This window comes from Ranitomeya variabilis, chromosome 8, assembly GCF_051348905.1.
Source record: "Ranitomeya variabilis isolate aRanVar5 chromosome 8, aRanVar5.hap1, whole genome shotgun sequence".
Lineage (NCBI taxonomy): Eukaryota > Metazoa > Chordata > Amphibia > Anura > Dendrobatidae > Ranitomeya > Ranitomeya variabilis.
The window spans coordinates 158936585-158954568 of NC_135239.1; the positions used below are offsets into that span (position 1 = coordinate 158936585).

Sequence of the window (17984 nt, forward strand, 5' to 3'; positions counted from 1 at the left end):
ATGTTCCTCACAGTGGAAATTGACAGGTTAAACCTCTGAGACAGCTTTTTGTATCCTTCCCCTGAACAACTATGTTGAATAATCTTTGTTTTCAGATCATTTGACAGTTGTTTTGAGGAGCCCATGATGCCACTCTTCGGAGGAGATTCAAACAGGAGAACAACTTGCAAGTGGCCACTTTAAGCAGCTTTTCTCATGATTGCATACACCTAGCTATGAAGTTCAAAGCTCAATGAGGTTACAAAACCAAAAAAAGTGCTTTAGTAAGTCAGTAAAAAGTAGGTAGGAGTATTTAAAACAAGAAAATTATAAGGGTGCCCATACTTATGCACCTGTCAAATTTTGTTTGAATGCAGATTGCACATTTTCTGTTAGTACAATAAACCTCATTTCAAGGCAGAAACATTACTGTGTCCAACAGTTATTAGATATATGAAACTGAAATAGCTGTTGCAAAAAAAACAATTTTTATAAAACATTAAGCTTAAGATTAATAGGGGTGCCCAAACTTTTTCATATGACTGTATATACCGACTGCAATCTTGAAAAGTGACTTTTTTTAAATTAAACAAAGAGCTGGATTGGGAATATTACGATTGATATAAATCTCTTAAGAGGGTTTTCCAGTTTCAGCTGCAGTTTGCCATTGTCTGCAGCGCTGACATCATGTGACGAGTGCTGCAGCCAATCAGTGAGTACAGTGGATTTGAGCGGCTCGTCCTCAGAGCCGCTGAGCTCAGTTATTGGTTAACAGCCGCGTGGAGAAGCAACAGATTCGGCACTGGACACAGGAGAATGAGAAAAGCACAGGTTGTTTTTTTTTTAAATAATCTGTAGCCAGGAGAAACTGTAACACCCCTTTAATAGAACAGTCGGATGTTTATATTCATAGATACCGCTATGTCAAATTTAGAAGGTCATCTAACTTAAAAGTTGAATCAAAATTGTGATCAAAGCACATGAACGTCTATATTCTATAGTGTGTACCTGGAGGTGTGTGGTGACCTGCTCCATTTCAAATGGTCACAACTCGATAAACCGTACACAGTAAGGAGATTCAGTTGAGCCATTATAGTACTCAGGAAAAAGGAGAGTTGAAAGACAATAAAAAAAAAAGCAATAAAGGTTAATAGCCACAGAAAAAAAAGATATAACATGACAATTTCTAGCCAAAATATCTTCAGGGGAAGATTCTATTTAACTCTGGCAATAATGTTAAAAATTAACCCATACCGATAACTGAACAGAGCAAAGCAAAAGAGATTGTTCTGATGATAGCACAATGATACTTCTATTAACACAGCAGGAAGAGAAAATGGTTACTTTAAAAAATAGTTTTATCAAGCTCTTCTACTAGAGCTTATTTTAGGAGTGTACCTTTTTTTGGGAGAGATGTTGTACATAGTTAAACGTTCATTATACAAGTATATGTAGTTTGCCTATGTTCCTTTGCAAAAAAAAAAAAAAAGCATTCATTATTAAAAGTTTTGTATCTGAGATATAAAGAAATAATGCACGTTAAAGAGAATCTGTAAGCAGGATTTCATCCCCAAACTATTTAAAATTGCATGTAGCCCTTTCAAAGACAAAGAAAAGTCCAGCACTACCTTTACATGGCCAGTCTGTTCCTCTATAACTGAGAAATCAGACATTAAATTGTTTTAAAAATGAGGCTGAAGATCTGAAGCGTCTGTCACTCCAGCTCTATTTGTCAACGCCGCCTTTTCCTTCTTGACCGATGGCTACATTGCTTGAAGTCACACAGGATAAAAGCTGTTTGTCAAGCAGAAGGCGGCGGTGCTGGGCAGGAAACAGAGCTGGAGCGACAGATGCTTCAGATCTACCATAGCTCTTCAGTCTCATTTGCATATTAGCTCAAACACTGATTTCTCAGTAACGGAGGAGTGGACTGGCCATGTAAAAGTTTTGCTGGAGTGGACTTTGAAAGAGCTACATGCATTTATAAATACTTTAAGGGGTGAAATTTCCTTTAAAAAAAAATCCCAAATGGAAAAATATAATTTTTTAACAAAATATTAAGCTCAAATGGATAGTATGCTGAAAAAGAAAATGATTTAAGAAAATACTTAAGAAGTATCTCATGGACATGTCAACAATAATAGTCACTCAAGGCTTAAAAAGCTTTAAGAACATATGATGTAAGTTCTTACATCATATACAATACGGCACGGACTGCGACAACCACACAATTTTACATGTATGATTTTAAATATACAGCCTAACCTTGTACTTAAGTATGCAGAATATCATTCAAATAGATACAATGCAGATACAGGAGATGATACTTAGTATAGGCAAGCCAACATGTTAATATACAGCCTAACCTTGCACGTAAGAATGCAGAATATCATTCAAATAGATACAATGCAGACACGAAAAATACTAGGAAAGCCAAAGTCATATCAACTCACTTTTGTTTTAAGCTTTTTTTTGGTCCTAAGTGCTACTACACAAAAATGTACCTAACATAACATATGTATTTATATCAGTATATATACAAAATGATAGAACTGTGCCAGCTCGAAACCTATTACCAAAGCAGTGGACACTGGTGAACTTCGGGCAGCAGAAGAAAGCAATGAACTGAAACCATTCAGCCAGGAGGGCGTCTAGTAGTGATAGACGGCAAACCCGTATACGACGCTACCTATGCCAATACTCTACATTTGACGATATATAGCAGAATTAAGGTAACATTTGCAGAGCAATAACAGATACATGGGTAACATGTAACCAGCCTTCATTGCTTAACATCAATCACTAACTTCCAATCACTCAATCACGCAAAACTATAAATATGGGAGGTAGAATGCTGTGAGATCGTGCGGTCAATTTAGACGATGTCAGAATCAAAACTAAAAGCGTGAGCTTCTTAATTTACCAATCATATTATTAGACTGAAGACTAGTCATTTCTGCATTTTTATACATGTAAAATAAATATACCTGAACTAAAATAAGTGTAAAGGAAAGGGGTTTGTATAAGAATAGCATAAAGGAACGGTAACAGCAGCCTGTCACTGTGATCAGCGAGACGGACGGCAGATAGTCGGCATTTTCTTTCGGGTTAATGTACATTTACATTGAATTATTAAGCAGAAGCTTTTGAGGGAACGAGTTAGTATCTGACAAGTATCTGCAAGTGCTAAAGTATTAAAGTTTGTCATTACAAGATATATAATTGTCCTTGCAACTATTAAAACAATCAAGAAGAAATTATAAACGTACAACACTCATACTCCGGAAGTCTCCATTCTATAGTAAATACATATCTTTCCAACTAAATAACATTTGTATCAGAAATAAAAAAAAACAGTGCATAGTCGCAAACTAGAAAGCGCAAACACAACACTATTGTAATTTACAACATTAAGAGCTAAATTACCAGTGTTTACACACGTCCTAATCTTCATAAAGTGCTCATGTCAAATACTCGCATTTCTCATGTACGTTTTACCCTGTGTTCATCATTTGCATATTTTGGTATTCGTAACAATAAAGTGGGAATTTCAGAGTTAAAAACAAGGGCCTATTAGACTGAATATGTGCTGAAAGTTTTAGGCTATCTTCACACCTAACTTATTTTTGGGGGATCAAAAAAGGACAAATTAAAAAAAAAATAAAAAATGAAAACGCTTAAGGAACTACTCCTTTTTGGGGAGGATTTTTCCCTTTCTTGGGGCAGTTTCGGAAGTGTTTTCTTTTTCATTTAGGAGTAACCGTCGGTTTAATTATTATTTCATAAATCAATAGTACACATGAATATAAGCAACTTTGTAATATCTATCAGAGAAAATGGCTTTTTTTCTCCTCTTAGACTGATCTTTCGTTTTCAAAATTCTCAATTCCCAGGTAAAATCTATATTTAGTGAAGACAGATTATTACGGTACATTACTGAGATAGATGGCAGTTGGTAGAGACAAGACTCTATGTTTAATGGCGAAGAGTAGCTCTGCCTTTTACTACTCCATCCTCCCCTTTTCATAGAATCTAGTGATGAGTGAACGTTCTTGGGTGTTCTGAGAATATTGGGTGTTCTCGAATTTTATAATCGAGTCCCTGCGGTTGCATGATTCATAGCTGTCTAACAGCTACAAAACATGCAGCTGCAGGGACTCGAATATGATATTCCAGCACACCCAAGATGCACGGATAACACGTTATCTCAGCACATTCCCTCATCACTAATAGAATCAGTAGTAACTGTCTTCTCCTATCTCAGTAAATTAACAATCTGTCTTCACTGAACACACATTTTACTAGTAAATTGAGAATTTTGAAAGTGAAAGATCAGTCCAGGAGGAGAAAGAAGCCGATTTGTCTGAGAAGATATATTACAAAGTTTTTTTATTTTGATGTGTACTATTGAATAATAATTAAAACAAGTTACACTTTAAGATTATTTTTTTTTTATTGGACAGTGCCTAGTTTGAAGTGTTGCCCTTTTTTATCCACTGGGCATTTTTCAAAAGTTGTTCAGGTAAAAAAACTGAAAAACTCAAATGAATGGCAAAGTGGAGTTGCCATTGAAATGAATAGAAAGAGTCCTCCGACTGCTTTTGAAGAGGTTTTTGAAGCAGATGCTCAGAAAAAACTCAATGTGAGCAAAGCAGCATACAAAGAGATCAATGTAAACAGGTTTTTAGGCTGTGTTCACATGTCCAGTAATGATCTGTTAGAACTGAGCAATTTGTTGGCAAAAAAGTTGTGCAAACAACTTAGTCAGTTTAAAAAAAACTGATTTCTGCTGGATCTGTTTTCTTAAAGGGAACCTATCACCCCGTTTTTTAAAGATTAGATAAAATAGTGTGAAATAGGGGCAGAGCTGGGCTTTACATTAGTGCCTTTTTGGTGCCTTTACACCCCCGTTAGGCTGCCGAAATACCTTTGTGAAGTGGCCGTTTTCTGCTGTCACTCAAGTTGGTCAGGTCGGATGGGCGTGGTCACAGCGCTGTTTCTCCCCCAGATCAGGCTCATCATTACGTTGGTGGCGTAGTGGTGTGCGCATGTCCAAAGAGAAGATCCACTGCCCAGGAGATTCAAAACAGCGCGGTCTACGCTATTCGCCGTTTACCGGTGGGCGCGGCCATCTTTCCTGTGGCCGCGCGTGCGCAGATGGAGCGCTCTGCTGCCCGGGGCTTCAGGAAAATGGCCGCAGGATTCCGCGCGTGCGCAGATGGAGATCGCGGCGGCCATTTTCCTGAAGCCCCGGGCAGCAGAGCGCTCCATCTGCGCACGCGCAGCCACAGGAAAGATGGCCGCGCCCACCGGTAAACGACGAATAGCGAAGACCGCGCTGTTTTGAATCTCCTGGGCAGTGGATCTTCTCTTTGGACATGCGCACACCACTACGCCACCAACGTAATGATGAGCAGGATTCTGGGGGAGAAACAGCGCTGTGACCACGCCCATCCGACCTGACCAACTTGAGTGACAGGACAAAACGGCCACTTCACAAAGGTATTTCGGCAGCCTAACGGGGGTGTAAAGGCACCAAAAAGGCACTAATGTAAAGCCCAGCTCTGCCCCTATTTCACACTATTTTTATCTAATTTTTAAAAAACGGGGTGATAGGTTCCCTTTAACATTGAAATCTATGAAAAATGAATCCTTTACAAATGAAAGAAAAACAGCTGGCTAATTGAGAAATCCGATTTCCATAGACTTCAATGCTAACGTTAATGTTCAATGTTTCAAAAAGGGACTTAGACTATGTGCACACGTCAGGATTTTTTGCTATAAAAAAAACTTAAAATACGCATACATATGCATCCCATCATTTAGAATGCATTCCACAATTTTTGTGCATATGTTACGTTTTTTTCAGCGACAAAACCGCAGCATGTTCATTATTTTGTGGATTTCCCACTATACTATTGCATCCCAGAACCTCCGGAAAAATCCGCAAAAAAAAAAGGAAAAAATCTGCATGCGGATTTCTTGCAGGAAATGTCCGGTCTTGTTCAGGAAATTTCTGCAAGAAATCCTGACGTGTGCACATAGCCTTAAAATTGCTGCTGGACCCGTTCTAACGGATCATTACTGGACATGGGAACAAAGCCTAAGTTGACATTTAAGAACACAACATGTAAAAACAGACTTCTGCAGTCATTGTCACCAAGCTCAGATCCTGGGAGCTTCATTTGCAGGTAGGAAAAATAAAAATGTGCAAACTTTAAGAGAAATCGTTGATTTCATTTTTTATATAAACAAATCAATAATACACATGAAAATTAGCAACATTTATTAGCAATTAAATCAATTTTTTTTCTCCCCCTTGGGTGATCTTTAACAGTCAATTCATGGGTAAAACCTTTATTCAGTAAAGACAACGTGTCCCTTTTCTGAGGAAAGATGACAGTTAGCGCTTATAAGATTCTATAGAAAGAGGGGGAGGAGGAGACAAACGCAGAAATACATCCTACTGTAAGTTCTCCTAAAACAACAGTAACAGTTCTCCATAGCATTTTATGTGCACTAACTGTAATCTCCTATCTCAGTTTTCACTAAAGACAGATTTTGCCCCTGAATTGAGAATTTTCAGAATGATTGATCAGTAGTCTAGGAGGAAAATAAAGCAAATTTCTCTAATAACATATGTAATAAAGTTTATTATTTTCTAGTGAATTATGGAAGAAAAAATAAATAAATAAAATGACAGTTACTCTTTAAGATAGAAGCTGAGCAGGAGGGGGTCTATCCAGAGCTGGTGCATTATTACATATCAACTGTCCACACTTACCCACAGAGGGCCAGGTTGAAGGTACCATTCAATAAAGTCCATATACTCTAACAGGGCACTTTGACAGGAATGTTGTTCTGAGACAAGCCCTTTTAAAGGGAATCTGTCACCAGGTTTTGCTACCACATCTGAAAGCAACATAATGTAGGAATAGAGACCCTGATTCCAGTGATGTATCACTTACTTTACTAACTGCTGCACGTTTGATAAAAAACAGTTTTCATTACAGCAGATCTCTGAATGCTGAGCTCTGTATAACCCCGCCCCCACCACTCATTGGCAGATGTATGTGTACACTGTGCGTAGGCAGAAAGCTACCAATCAGTGGTGGGGATGTGGATGGTACCAGGCAGGAGGTTTACTAGTCCTCAAGTGATAAAATCACTGCTTTATCAGCAAGAGATTATCAAAACTATAGCAAGCCTTCCAGTAAGTGACACATCACTGGAATCAGGGTCTCTGCCCGTGTATATTATGTTGCTCTCAGATTAGGTGGCAAGCACTTGATGACAGACCCATTCAGTCTAATAGGCCCCAACATAGGTCTAATATTCTTAAAGGTGAAATTCCACTTAGCCTGCGGTCAAATTAAACTCCTTTTCGTTTCATGTGCTATATTTTCATTCCAAAGGATACAATGAAGTTAAAGCACATATCACAATTTTTCTTGCTTTTCCCAAGAGACCTGAAATATAAAATTATTAATAAACCAGTGGCGCAAAGCAGCAACTGTTTGTCCAACTATACACTGATGTATCCTGAATAGGAAACGGGAAGCAGTGTATTCGGATTATTTCAATAAAATCTTCATGTTCCTTATTTCCATGAATGTATCACTGCTGCTCAGTCATAAATACACAATGATGTATTTATACACAGTTTGTGCCTGCAAAGACAGTGATGGACTAATAGTCAGTGCAGAAGGAAATGCATGCATCAGTAAGTACAATGTGTAGCAAGTGATTATCAGATCCGAGTAATATACAAATCTGGATTTATGGTCAGCTGCTAAGGAGGAGTACGTAAGTGTGCCGTGCACAAACCATAAGTCCAATACTGAGCGTAAGTGTAGTTATTTCAGTTCACTACTGGTAAGGTGCTGTATGGATACAAAGACTTTGTCTGATGTAATCACATGGTATATTAACCGTCCCTAAAATACACAGTAATGTTGTGTACTTGTTGCCATTTCCATAGCATTCAATCAACTCAGTATTCCTGTCTATTAGGCGCTAATACATAGTGTTGGATGTGTGCATGTAAGTAATGTTATTCCCAATGACATATGACCTATTTAATGTAATCCAATTATTACAATTGCACCTTCTCTCTCTCAGACCCATAAGTATACAATTCCCATCCATTCAGGAAGAGCACAGCTTTATAATCCCGAACTAGAACGAATACAAACTACACACTGTCCAAGCAGCAATCATTTACAATGCCCAAGTGAAACTGCATCTGTATACTGCGGAGTCCCAGCAGAATACCACCAAGTGACATTCTCATACAGAACGGTTGGGTGATGCAACGTTGTAGTTATGGGAAACAACTGAAACAAGGTTAGTGACATTTCTGTGGAGCCGGCAAAAAAATAAAATAAAATATTAAAATAAAGAAAAAAAAAAAAAAAAAAATCACACTTCTTAAAACCGGATGATTGTTCTGCCCTGTCAGACAGGCCTTTACAGAGGAATCTCTCCTATGTTTACAGTTATGTTCAGTTTTCATTTCAAAGGAGGAAGAGGAACAAGTGATGATTACAGCAACTAGCATTCCGCACTGCGGTCCCGGAAAAAGCCTTCTGCGGACCGGGCTTCACGGAAAGTCACCGTGATGGAATTGGAGGTGATGTCTGTAACGGTAATCTCGCTGGGCGTAGAGTGGGCAGGAAGCCAAGGAGGGGCAGCAGCGGTGGAGTTTGTGTCATCTGTAGCAAGACATAGAGAAATAATGATTATAAGGTCACTGCAGGGACCGGATATAATACACTGCACCCCATAAGCACACATGCATGATTACCAGATCACATTACTGAACACTTCACTATATATAATAAATATTATAAGTCATAGCTACAGGAGGATTATCACATACCAACTTAATATAAGCTGCATAGATGGCTTATGCTTGTACACAACATTTTGAAGGCAATGATGAATACTATATTATTATATTGCCCATTGCGGTCCATGTATCAGTGGTGTAAGATGGTGGCAGTCATGTAGACAGTCCCATGGACAATCCCAGGTTCAGTCTCCTTCTAAAGCATGTACACACACAAGGTCTGAGCAGAGAAGAACAGAGCCAGGGAAACAGTGACATGATTACCCATGTGAGCGCCACCGTCTTGAGTGTTATGGACATGGTGACCGCCACTATCCAGTACTCCCTCTCTGAATATACAATGGTCCCAAACATCAAGCACAGCTCCATTGATTGTCTATGTGCCTACCTGAGCAGGATGCTTTGTTATCGCCATATACCCCACGGATTATGAATGGACTGGGTATGCATGTGAGATTATCATTTAAAGGGGCAATTTCAGAGCCCAATCATAGGATCAGTGAGAATCCCTGCGGGAAGACCCACAGTGACCAGCACCATATTAGAGTTGGTGTGAATCGGTTTGCAGGACCAGGTCCACTGGCCATGTCCATTATCTATGACCGTTGGACAGGAGCCCTGAGAACCCCCTCCTACCTCAATGTATCTCTGGCAGCTTTTATTAGCCAGTCTGTCAAGACACACATGTACATCACGCCACAACGATGACGTCGCGTTAGACTGGCAAATCAAAAGTAGAGCTGGGGATGTAGGGAGGCAGGGTTCGGTTCTTAGGGCTCATGTCCAGCAACCACAAATCATGGATGTGGCCAATGGACTGTGTCCTACATATCTATTTTCACCAACTCTACTTATTTCCTTTTCTGTGAATATGTGATAAGGTGCTGTGGTGGGCCAAACACTTAGATAAAATATATTTTAATACCAAAATTACAAAAACTATGATTAGCACCTATCAGATGGCTTAGTAAAACATTTTGGCATAGGTATTTGGTAGGGATGAACAGATCAGTTTCCGCAACCCTGGTCCACATTAGTGCTCTTTGGCTATGGACCGGAGCAGTGCAAATTTCCAGAGCTTCTGGGTTTCCTGGTGTGATGTTTGATTTGTCCGCCTGACGTGACATCTGTGCGACATGTGGCACAAAAGTGACATTTCACCAGTCCGGCAACTCGCAAGCGGAGCCTAGGATCCCAGAGGGTAAGGAAATCTACATGGCTCCTGTCCACGGCCAGAGAGCACTGACCTGCAATGTTGACCAGGGTTGCAAGATGTGATCCGCTCAATTCTAGTATTTGGTACTATGCAACAAAAAGAATAGGTGAAGTATCCCACCCTTAGTATCAGCTTCATGCATAGTTTTGTCTTCTTCATGTGTTTCTTCCTCTGCTGGCTTCTCTTCTTGCCAATCATGGATGCTATGAGTATCTTCCTTTTCATCCTCCTTGGCAAAGAAATCTGGCCGACGACTCAGTGGCTCATAGGTTGATACGCGTAGAAACTTCTTGCGTGAGAGGCACAAAAACTTTCTCCCTTTACGCTGCTTGCTGAGGGGGAACTGTAGTGACTTGGCTTTTTCTGGCACGGAGGAAGCTGCTGTGGGTTTGGAGCCTAGACCGCTACTGAATCTCCGAGACAAGGAAAAACAGAGATTCCGCTCTTTGGACTTGTGTGCACTGCGTAGGTCCATACCATAAAGCCTCTGTAGAGAAATGTACAAAAAACAATTAAATCCTTATTGAAGGCTTTTCCACATTCACACTGTAACTTAAAAGGTAACCTGTCAGGCATTTCATGCTGCACAAACCACAGGCAGCATGAATCGCAGCCTGACTGCACCCATGTACATTATTTTCTCAAAGTTCCGGCATTTCAGAAAAAATATTCTTTAAAGTCGGGAACAATATTTGGAGAACAGACGCTTCCAGCTCCACCCTGCTCTGCTAAAGGCGAATGACAGGTCTCCCTGTGTACAGGCGATATGGACGGCATGAATAACCTGACGGGTACCCGTAAACATGAAGACATTTAACAACTAGAATCTAGAAATATACGGTTATTATTATGAACAGACCAACTGCTTGTCTGTACATTTCTGCAAACTTTATACCGTCCAGGACAGAGAAACACAAATGTCTCAAATCCTGCATATTATACCTTTCTTAGAAATAGATGCAGTTTTTTATTCATACCTGCAGCAGGAGACGTTTAGGTTTTGGGCCTCGTTTTCTGCACCCAGCAGCTCGCTCTTTTTCTTCCCTACAAGACAAACATAAATAATTTGTTTTATGTTTATGTTTTATGATACTTCATGTTAAATCTTACATGTGTTTTGCACCTATTTAATGGAGTTTAATGTCTGCACCATTGAGTTGAATGCAGTTGTGACCTTCCTTACCTTATCTCTAAAGCCAACATATCCCGAGAAAAACGGTGTGAGAGTGTCAGCATGAAAAATACAACGTATACTGCATGTTTGACAGATGTCTTTGACGGGTGACATACACTGGCCATCAGTCACCTACAGACTCCGGTGTTAAAAATAAAAATCCTATGGGACCAATGTATCAAGACCAGCGTTATTCACGCTGGTCTTGATGGGGGTGTGTGCTGGACTCAGACGCTCCCGATTCATGAAGAGGTGCACGTTTCTTCATGAATCTGGAGCATCTGACGAGTAGGGTGTACCAGAAATGTCACTCCATTCACGTACTGGAGTGAGATTTCTGGTATAGGGAACGCCACTCGTCATGAATTGGACAAGATGTGGAGTCCTGCCCTGCCACACCTCCACCCATTTTGACATAGCTCGGAGAAACTGGTGTGAAAACACCAAAAGCAGCAAATTATAGGCTCAAATCGGAGTTGCACTTCAATTTTTCAAAGCTTTTACACCAGAATTCTGGAGTGAAAGATTTGATGACTCTGGCCCTATAAGTTATCGCATACTTTTTTTTACCGGAAAGTGGTGATGGACTACACCAACTGACTCCCATGTTAAAAACTATGTTTAACATACAGTATATATATATTTTTTTACATTCAGACTGGAGATCATTTAAAAAGAAGCTTGATGTTTAATCTTGATAAGTCATGAAAAACATTCTCACTTTTCTTCATATGCCAGAACAAGTCTCGGGTCCAAAATGTGTTCTTCTGGTTCCCAGGTGCTGTATCTAGAAGAGGAAAAAAAAAAAAATCAGTCTGAATAATGTAATACCTTAAGATTCATCACTAAAGGAAACAGCAATGAGCAAGAAAACAGTGCATACAACTATCGAAGACAGCGGGCATTCTAGTCATATGCCACCATTTTAGGAAATGGAATGTTTATTGGGAGCTATTGTAACAACTAAATAGGAAACACACATTTGTTAGATGAGCAAATCATTAAAGTCGGCATAAAAATCATCGTTATCAACAGCACATTCTCCAACATAAAACATGGAATGTGCTGCTGACAACACAATGCTTTGTGGGGACAGAACAACTGTATTAACGAACGTTCTGTGCCCATCAGTTTTCATTGTTCTGTGTAAACAGGCCAGTTACTGAGCGCCGATTGACTTGTATATAATTGATCTATTCTTGTTAACAGGCAGAATCTGGATCATCCAAATGGACTGATAGACAAGATAATCTTAAAGTGTGCGCGATTTACCACAGTGGTTCATGCGGCTTGATAAATCTGGTACATATGTAGACTGTCTTGTCAATGGCCCCAATTCATTCATTCATTCATTCAGAATTCAGGCATGAAAAGCTATGAAAAGTAGCAAAATGTGGTGCAAAACAAGGTTGTGCAAGAATTTTGAGAATGTTGCTGTTTTTATGCCATTTTTTGTTCCTCTCTTGGTTTTGGCTTACAAATACTGATGTAAAATACCGACCTAATATAGATGGTGTGAATATGGCCTAGATGTATTAGGCGACTCGCACTCCATTATGCTCCCTCATCAAGACTGGTGAGAAAAATACTGATCTTGATGAGTCAGGGTGTAAGTGAATACCATTTATTAGTTGGCTTACGTTGTGCCAGAAATGGGCACAAAAATGTTAGCATATTTTTGGGTGCACAATGTTGTACCACAAGCCATGGCCTTGCCCTTTCTGGTGAAGCCACACTTATTCCAGAAGAAGTCATTCTGCTTTCTGACTGAATGAGATGCAAAAAGTGTCTAAAACCCCTAGAACGTGTGCTGCTGCAGAAGGTTTTTGGTGCAAGTGCTGGCAGATTTATAAAAAAAAAAAAATATATATATATATATATTAGACACATATGATCTGCTTTGAATAGTGCAGTCTGCAGGTCTATCATTGCCGCACACTATTAACCCTGGCAGACCCCACTGACACATCACTGCTTATTAGGTCTTTCACTGTTAATTTGTATCCATCAGAATACAGCTTTATTACAGCAGTTCTGGCTCCGATAAAATTAAGTCATAATCTTAGTGCGCACAGATGTTCATTGTCAAATGTTGCTGTCAGTATTTTTTGGAAATAAGGTAATTATTTAAACTCTTCCTTATTTTTTTAGATCTCTGCAAGAGGCAGTTCTAAAACACAAATTGACCCAGAAATACGAGCTAGTTTGACAGTGCCAGAAGCTGTATTCAGCTTTGTGTAACCCAAAACCTTCACTGAAGAAGTAAGATCCCCATAGCCCACAATGGACACAACAGGGCATACTTCCTAACATCCACTGATACCCATGTGACTTGCATACCCCCATAAACTAATCTGGGCATGACAGCTGCATGAGCTGCTTTATGAAGAAGATACTGGATATGTCGGTTGGGATCTATGGATGCATCATGTCAATAAAAACTCTGAAAAGCAGCGTGACAACAGCTTAGGATGTATTTTGTTACACATGTAATGCTACATCAGTGGTGTCATAGGATACAGGGCTGAAAAGTAAGATCAATGCTACAAATACAGTAATTAGCCGTCAACGCTATTAAGTTTCGTTAACCAAATGAATAATGGCTCTATGGTTATGTAATGCATCTTTTATGTAAGCAAGATGTAGCACTTGAGGAATCTCGTGGTTACGTAGCGAGCGCACACCTTTCCTCTACTATTCCTGCGCACACTGCAGCACAGGCTGAAGTAAACAAGCGAACATATGACTCATGCGTCACTCGCAGCTCCCTCCTCCTCCTCCACTTCTCACTCCCCCTCTCAGATTAGAGGTGATAAACAAGACTATTCAATAGGCAGTCCTTATCTAGGAGCGGGCAGTGCCATGGCAAGAGCCCACAGACACACACATAAAAGCCAATGTGAGCTCATTGCTGGCTCAGAGATAGCCGGAGCCATAATGCACATTCACCTGCCTATATGGTTTCTGCTGTTAATGTAAAATGGTCATATTGTCATGTATCCATAATGAATGCATTTATTGTATTACAAATAACAGCTCAAATTGTCAACCCATGAACATCCAATAATACAACCATACTATCTAGAATAGATAGATAGATAGATAGATAGATAGATAGATAGATAGATAGATAGATAGATAGATAGATAGATACTGTATATAAAATATAGAAAATAATATGATATGAAGATGTAACTTCTTTTAGTTTTTAAAAACAGCCCTCTTCATTGCTACCGCAAAACTACTGGAAGAATGCACTTTTTTTTTTTCTTTCTTTTTGATCCATTTTTCTATAGACATAAATATGATGCAAACATTTTGTCACATAATAATATTTAAATAAAGAATTCAAAGAATATCCTCCTTTAGTTAATTCAGGAATAAAGTGATAAAATATGACAAGCAGCCGGGTGGTGCATGCAGAGCGCTCCGTTATTCCAGCGAAACAAATCCCCCATCTCCAGCCACATGCAGGTTCACAGGGCGGGAAATTCAAAGATCCTTCAGAATAACTGTAAAACCAGCATGGGTCCATGATACCAAGCATGGCAGGCTTTACTATGAGAACAGCTTGTGTTTATGTGTTACCAGCAATAGAAAAATCTGTTACATCTTTTCCCCCCCTACAGTTACAATATGATATTCATACACTTTGCGTCACTCTCCCGTCATTCTCCCTTCCTGCCGGAGAGAAGAATGTTTCAGGGGTTGAATAAATAATTCAATGAACTTGATTAACAATGCAGTGGAGCTGAATTTGTCTTGTAATGCTCCTAATCAGAACAGTAATGTATGGATATCTGTTGCGTAAAACCACAAAACACAATGTTACAAGTGTCACCAGGAGTTTTAGTTAAGCAATAACTGAGCTAAAGAAACCACAGAATAATGCCTTGGCAGTGGTTTCTTTTATAAAACTGGCTCAGTGAGAAAGAGAGTGTTGTTTATTCTATCAAAAGTACATGTACAATAATATTTATGTATAAATATAATATTTACAAACACATCTGTTTATATATACATATATTTATCTAAACGTACATATACATATTCATAAAAGGAGGCAGCACATCCAAAACAGTTCAAAAATTTAAAAATAAGGACCTTTATTCACCAATAGCAACTTTGTTTCAACTCTCTATGGCTCTATTCGCTTGAGAAAGGCTCCAGAGAGAGGGAGAGAGATGAAACGTAGCTGGTGTTGGTGAATAAGGGATCCTTACTTCTTCACTGTTTTGGATGTTCTGCCCCTTTTTTGGGGAGGGATTTTATAACTTCAACAGGAAACTTTCCCAGTTTCCTTGGGGGAGTTTGCACCCATTTAGGCAGTGCTGCTGTTTTTCTAGATTTATAATGAAAAAATTAGCAAATAAATAATAATAAAAAATTATATATATATATATATATATATATATATATATATATATATATACACACACACACACACACACACAATGTTTCAAGATGTAAATAGGAAGAGGGTTCTTACTTGGGTGGCCAGCCTTTCCACTTCACTAGATATTCCACTTTACCCTTGAAAGACAGACAGTGACATAGCGTAAGCCGAGAGAATGGACACCATAGTACGTTTTAATATTGAAAATGACACGTCCACTATTTCTGTACTTTGCTCTCCAGAAGTATCAAGTGAAAATGAAAACTTTCAGCCTGTGCGATATCACTACTCATCGCTCTGTAAATATGAGTCACATTTTCATTGAACACTTAATTGACATGCGGCGCTCCATCATGTCCCCCTCCCCCCACACACTTACGGCTTCCGAACTATGTAATAATACAAACATTTGTACTGTGAGTCATCTCTCTGAGTCACAGCGTAGTCCCCTATAGAAGCAGTAGCCAGTGAGTCACCTGTAGCGTAACTGCGCTGCCTCGATCTGCTATGTCCTGCGCTTCTCACAATGGGCGAAGAGCTGTCTATGCATTTTCTTTTTTTTTTTTTAATTAACAGAATGTATAGAGGACGGCAGATATAGGAAATCATATACGGCTATAAACAATGGAAACTATGAGATTAAAGCAAGTTCCCATTGTAGTAATGACAGATCTGCCAATGTTATGTATAAGGCTACTTTCACACTAGCGTCGGGCTCGGCCCGCCGGGCCGAGGTTCCCGACGCTAGCGTTGTCTCCGCCGCACAACGGGGGCAGCGGATGCATTTTTCCATCGCATCCGCCGCCCCATTGTGAGGTGCGGGGAGGTGGGGGCGGAGTTCCGGCCGCACATGCGCGGTCGGAAAAAGCGGTCCCGTCGTGAGCAAAAAACGTTACATGTAGCGTTTTTTTTGTCCCGACGGTCCGCCACAACATGGCGCAACCGTCGCACGACGGTTGCGACGTGTGTCAATCCGTCGCTTAATGTAAGTCTATGGGGGAAAAACGCATCCTGCAAGCACTTTTGCAGGATGCGTTTTTTCGGCAAAACGACGCATTGTGGCGGATTGCAGTTAACGCCAGTGTGAAAGTAGCCTAACATGGAATAAATGGCGCCATAGTAATAATAATAGGGTAGTGGTAACATGAATTAGGAGAAATGATGCCAAATTCTTGCCAATAATAAAGTGCACCCCATGCAGGTCCTAATAACTGCTTGTAAGAAGTGTCCGAGCACCTGTAGATCCCTGAGCTCTGGAGGGGTCATTACTGCAGGGACACGATAGGCAGGCTCTGCAGCCCCTGGTATAACAGGACCATGCCACAGTAGGAGGCTGGCACACGGTGCGGGGCCGCCTTACCTTCCGGACCCTCTTCTTGCGGATGCTCTCCACTGCGAACACTTGCTCCCCGATGGCAGACAGCTCCATGCCCGTCTCCGGCGTGCTTTCCCTGGGCCAGTGGCCTCCAGTCCCCGTCCTGCTGGTGCAGCTGGCGGCTTGTGTTGCAGGGATGACACACCCCCCTCTCTGCAATGCCCGGCTGCCGTGCCACCCCACACCGCTCCGTGCTGGCCGCAGGGATGATGCCACTGCCGCCGGGTGTGCTGCCCACGCCCACCGACTCCCCGACCTCCGGTGTGGGTGCCCTCTGCCGCAGTCCGTCCACGCACGGTGCCACCAGTCTACGGGCAGCGGCTACTTCCCGCAAGTTTACAACTAGAACTGCTGGGCTGCTCCTGCCTCCTCCGGAGCCCGCAGCGGGGGCCGCCAGATGTGCCCGCACCTCCTCCTCCCCGGGTCAGTGCTGCAGGTGCGGTGCGCAGTGTCCTGGGCAGGCTGTGGCACCGCTCCCGGCTGCACCTGCACCGATACCTTCGCCGCTGCTTCTCCTCCTCCTCCTCACATTACAACCTGCGCAACGTTTTCAGGGAGCGCGCAGCATCTTCTCGGGAACTCCGCTCACCACAGGGACAAGGAGGCTGCGGTGACGTCAGCCGGCCACGTGACCGCGCTCCGGGGGCGGGGCTTAGTAATGCTAGTATCTGCGGAGAGAGAGAGAAGGAGCTGGGGAGGAAGGATGATGGGGAGGAAGGATGATGGGGAGGAAGCGGAGAAGGAACCAGCAGGTTCTGGAAAGTTCTCAGGAGCGATGTGTGAGCGGCACCCTGCACACAGCCTACTGACGGGGGACCACAAGGCTCAGCAATCAGGATAACGAGCCAGAAGGGACAACTGGCGGAAATGTCCAGTGGCTAATCATGGGCAAACTCTTATTATTTGGAAACGCTTTATAAAAGAGTTGTCAGAGAATGGAGGGGAGTATATATATATATATATATATACACATACTGTATATATATATATATA

General features: G+C 41.0%; 1 protein-coding gene across 1 annotated transcript; it reads right to left on the reverse strand.

Annotated features, from left to right (window-relative positions):
- Positions 1-524: 524 nt before the first annotated feature.
- Positions 525-17601, reverse strand: CBX7 (chromobox 7). The gene is made up of 7 exons (XM_077277500.1): positions 16977-17601; positions 15710-15753; positions 11942-12007; positions 11024-11090; positions 10167-10533; positions 5608-8693; positions 525-4793 (listed from the first exon to the last, which is right to left on the reverse strand). The coding sequence occupies exons 1-6, from the start codon at positions 17043-17045 to the stop codon at positions 8533-8535; spliced, it is 774 nt and encodes a 257-aa protein (XP_077133615.1). The 5' UTR covers positions 17046-17601; the 3' UTR covers positions 525-4793; positions 5608-8532.
- Between the last annotated feature and the right edge of the window lie 383 nt (positions 17602-17984).

What these genes read in the sequence shown, in the direction of transcription:
- CBX7 (XM_077277500.1), bottom strand. Translation starts at nt 17,045, where the DNA reads ATGGAGCTGTCTGCCATCGGGGAGCAAGTGTTCGCAGTGGAGAGCATC. An exon ending in TGGAAAGGCTGGCCACCCAA is followed by an intron (nt 12,008 to 15,709) that starts GTAAGAACCCTC and finishes TTCCTCTTCTAG; the next exon opens with ATACAGCACCTGGGAACCAG. An exon ending in GTTCTGGCATATGAAGAAAA is followed by an intron (nt 11,091 to 11,941) that starts GTGAGAATGTTT and finishes TTTGTCTTGTAG; the next exon opens with GGAAGAAAAAGAGCGAGCTG.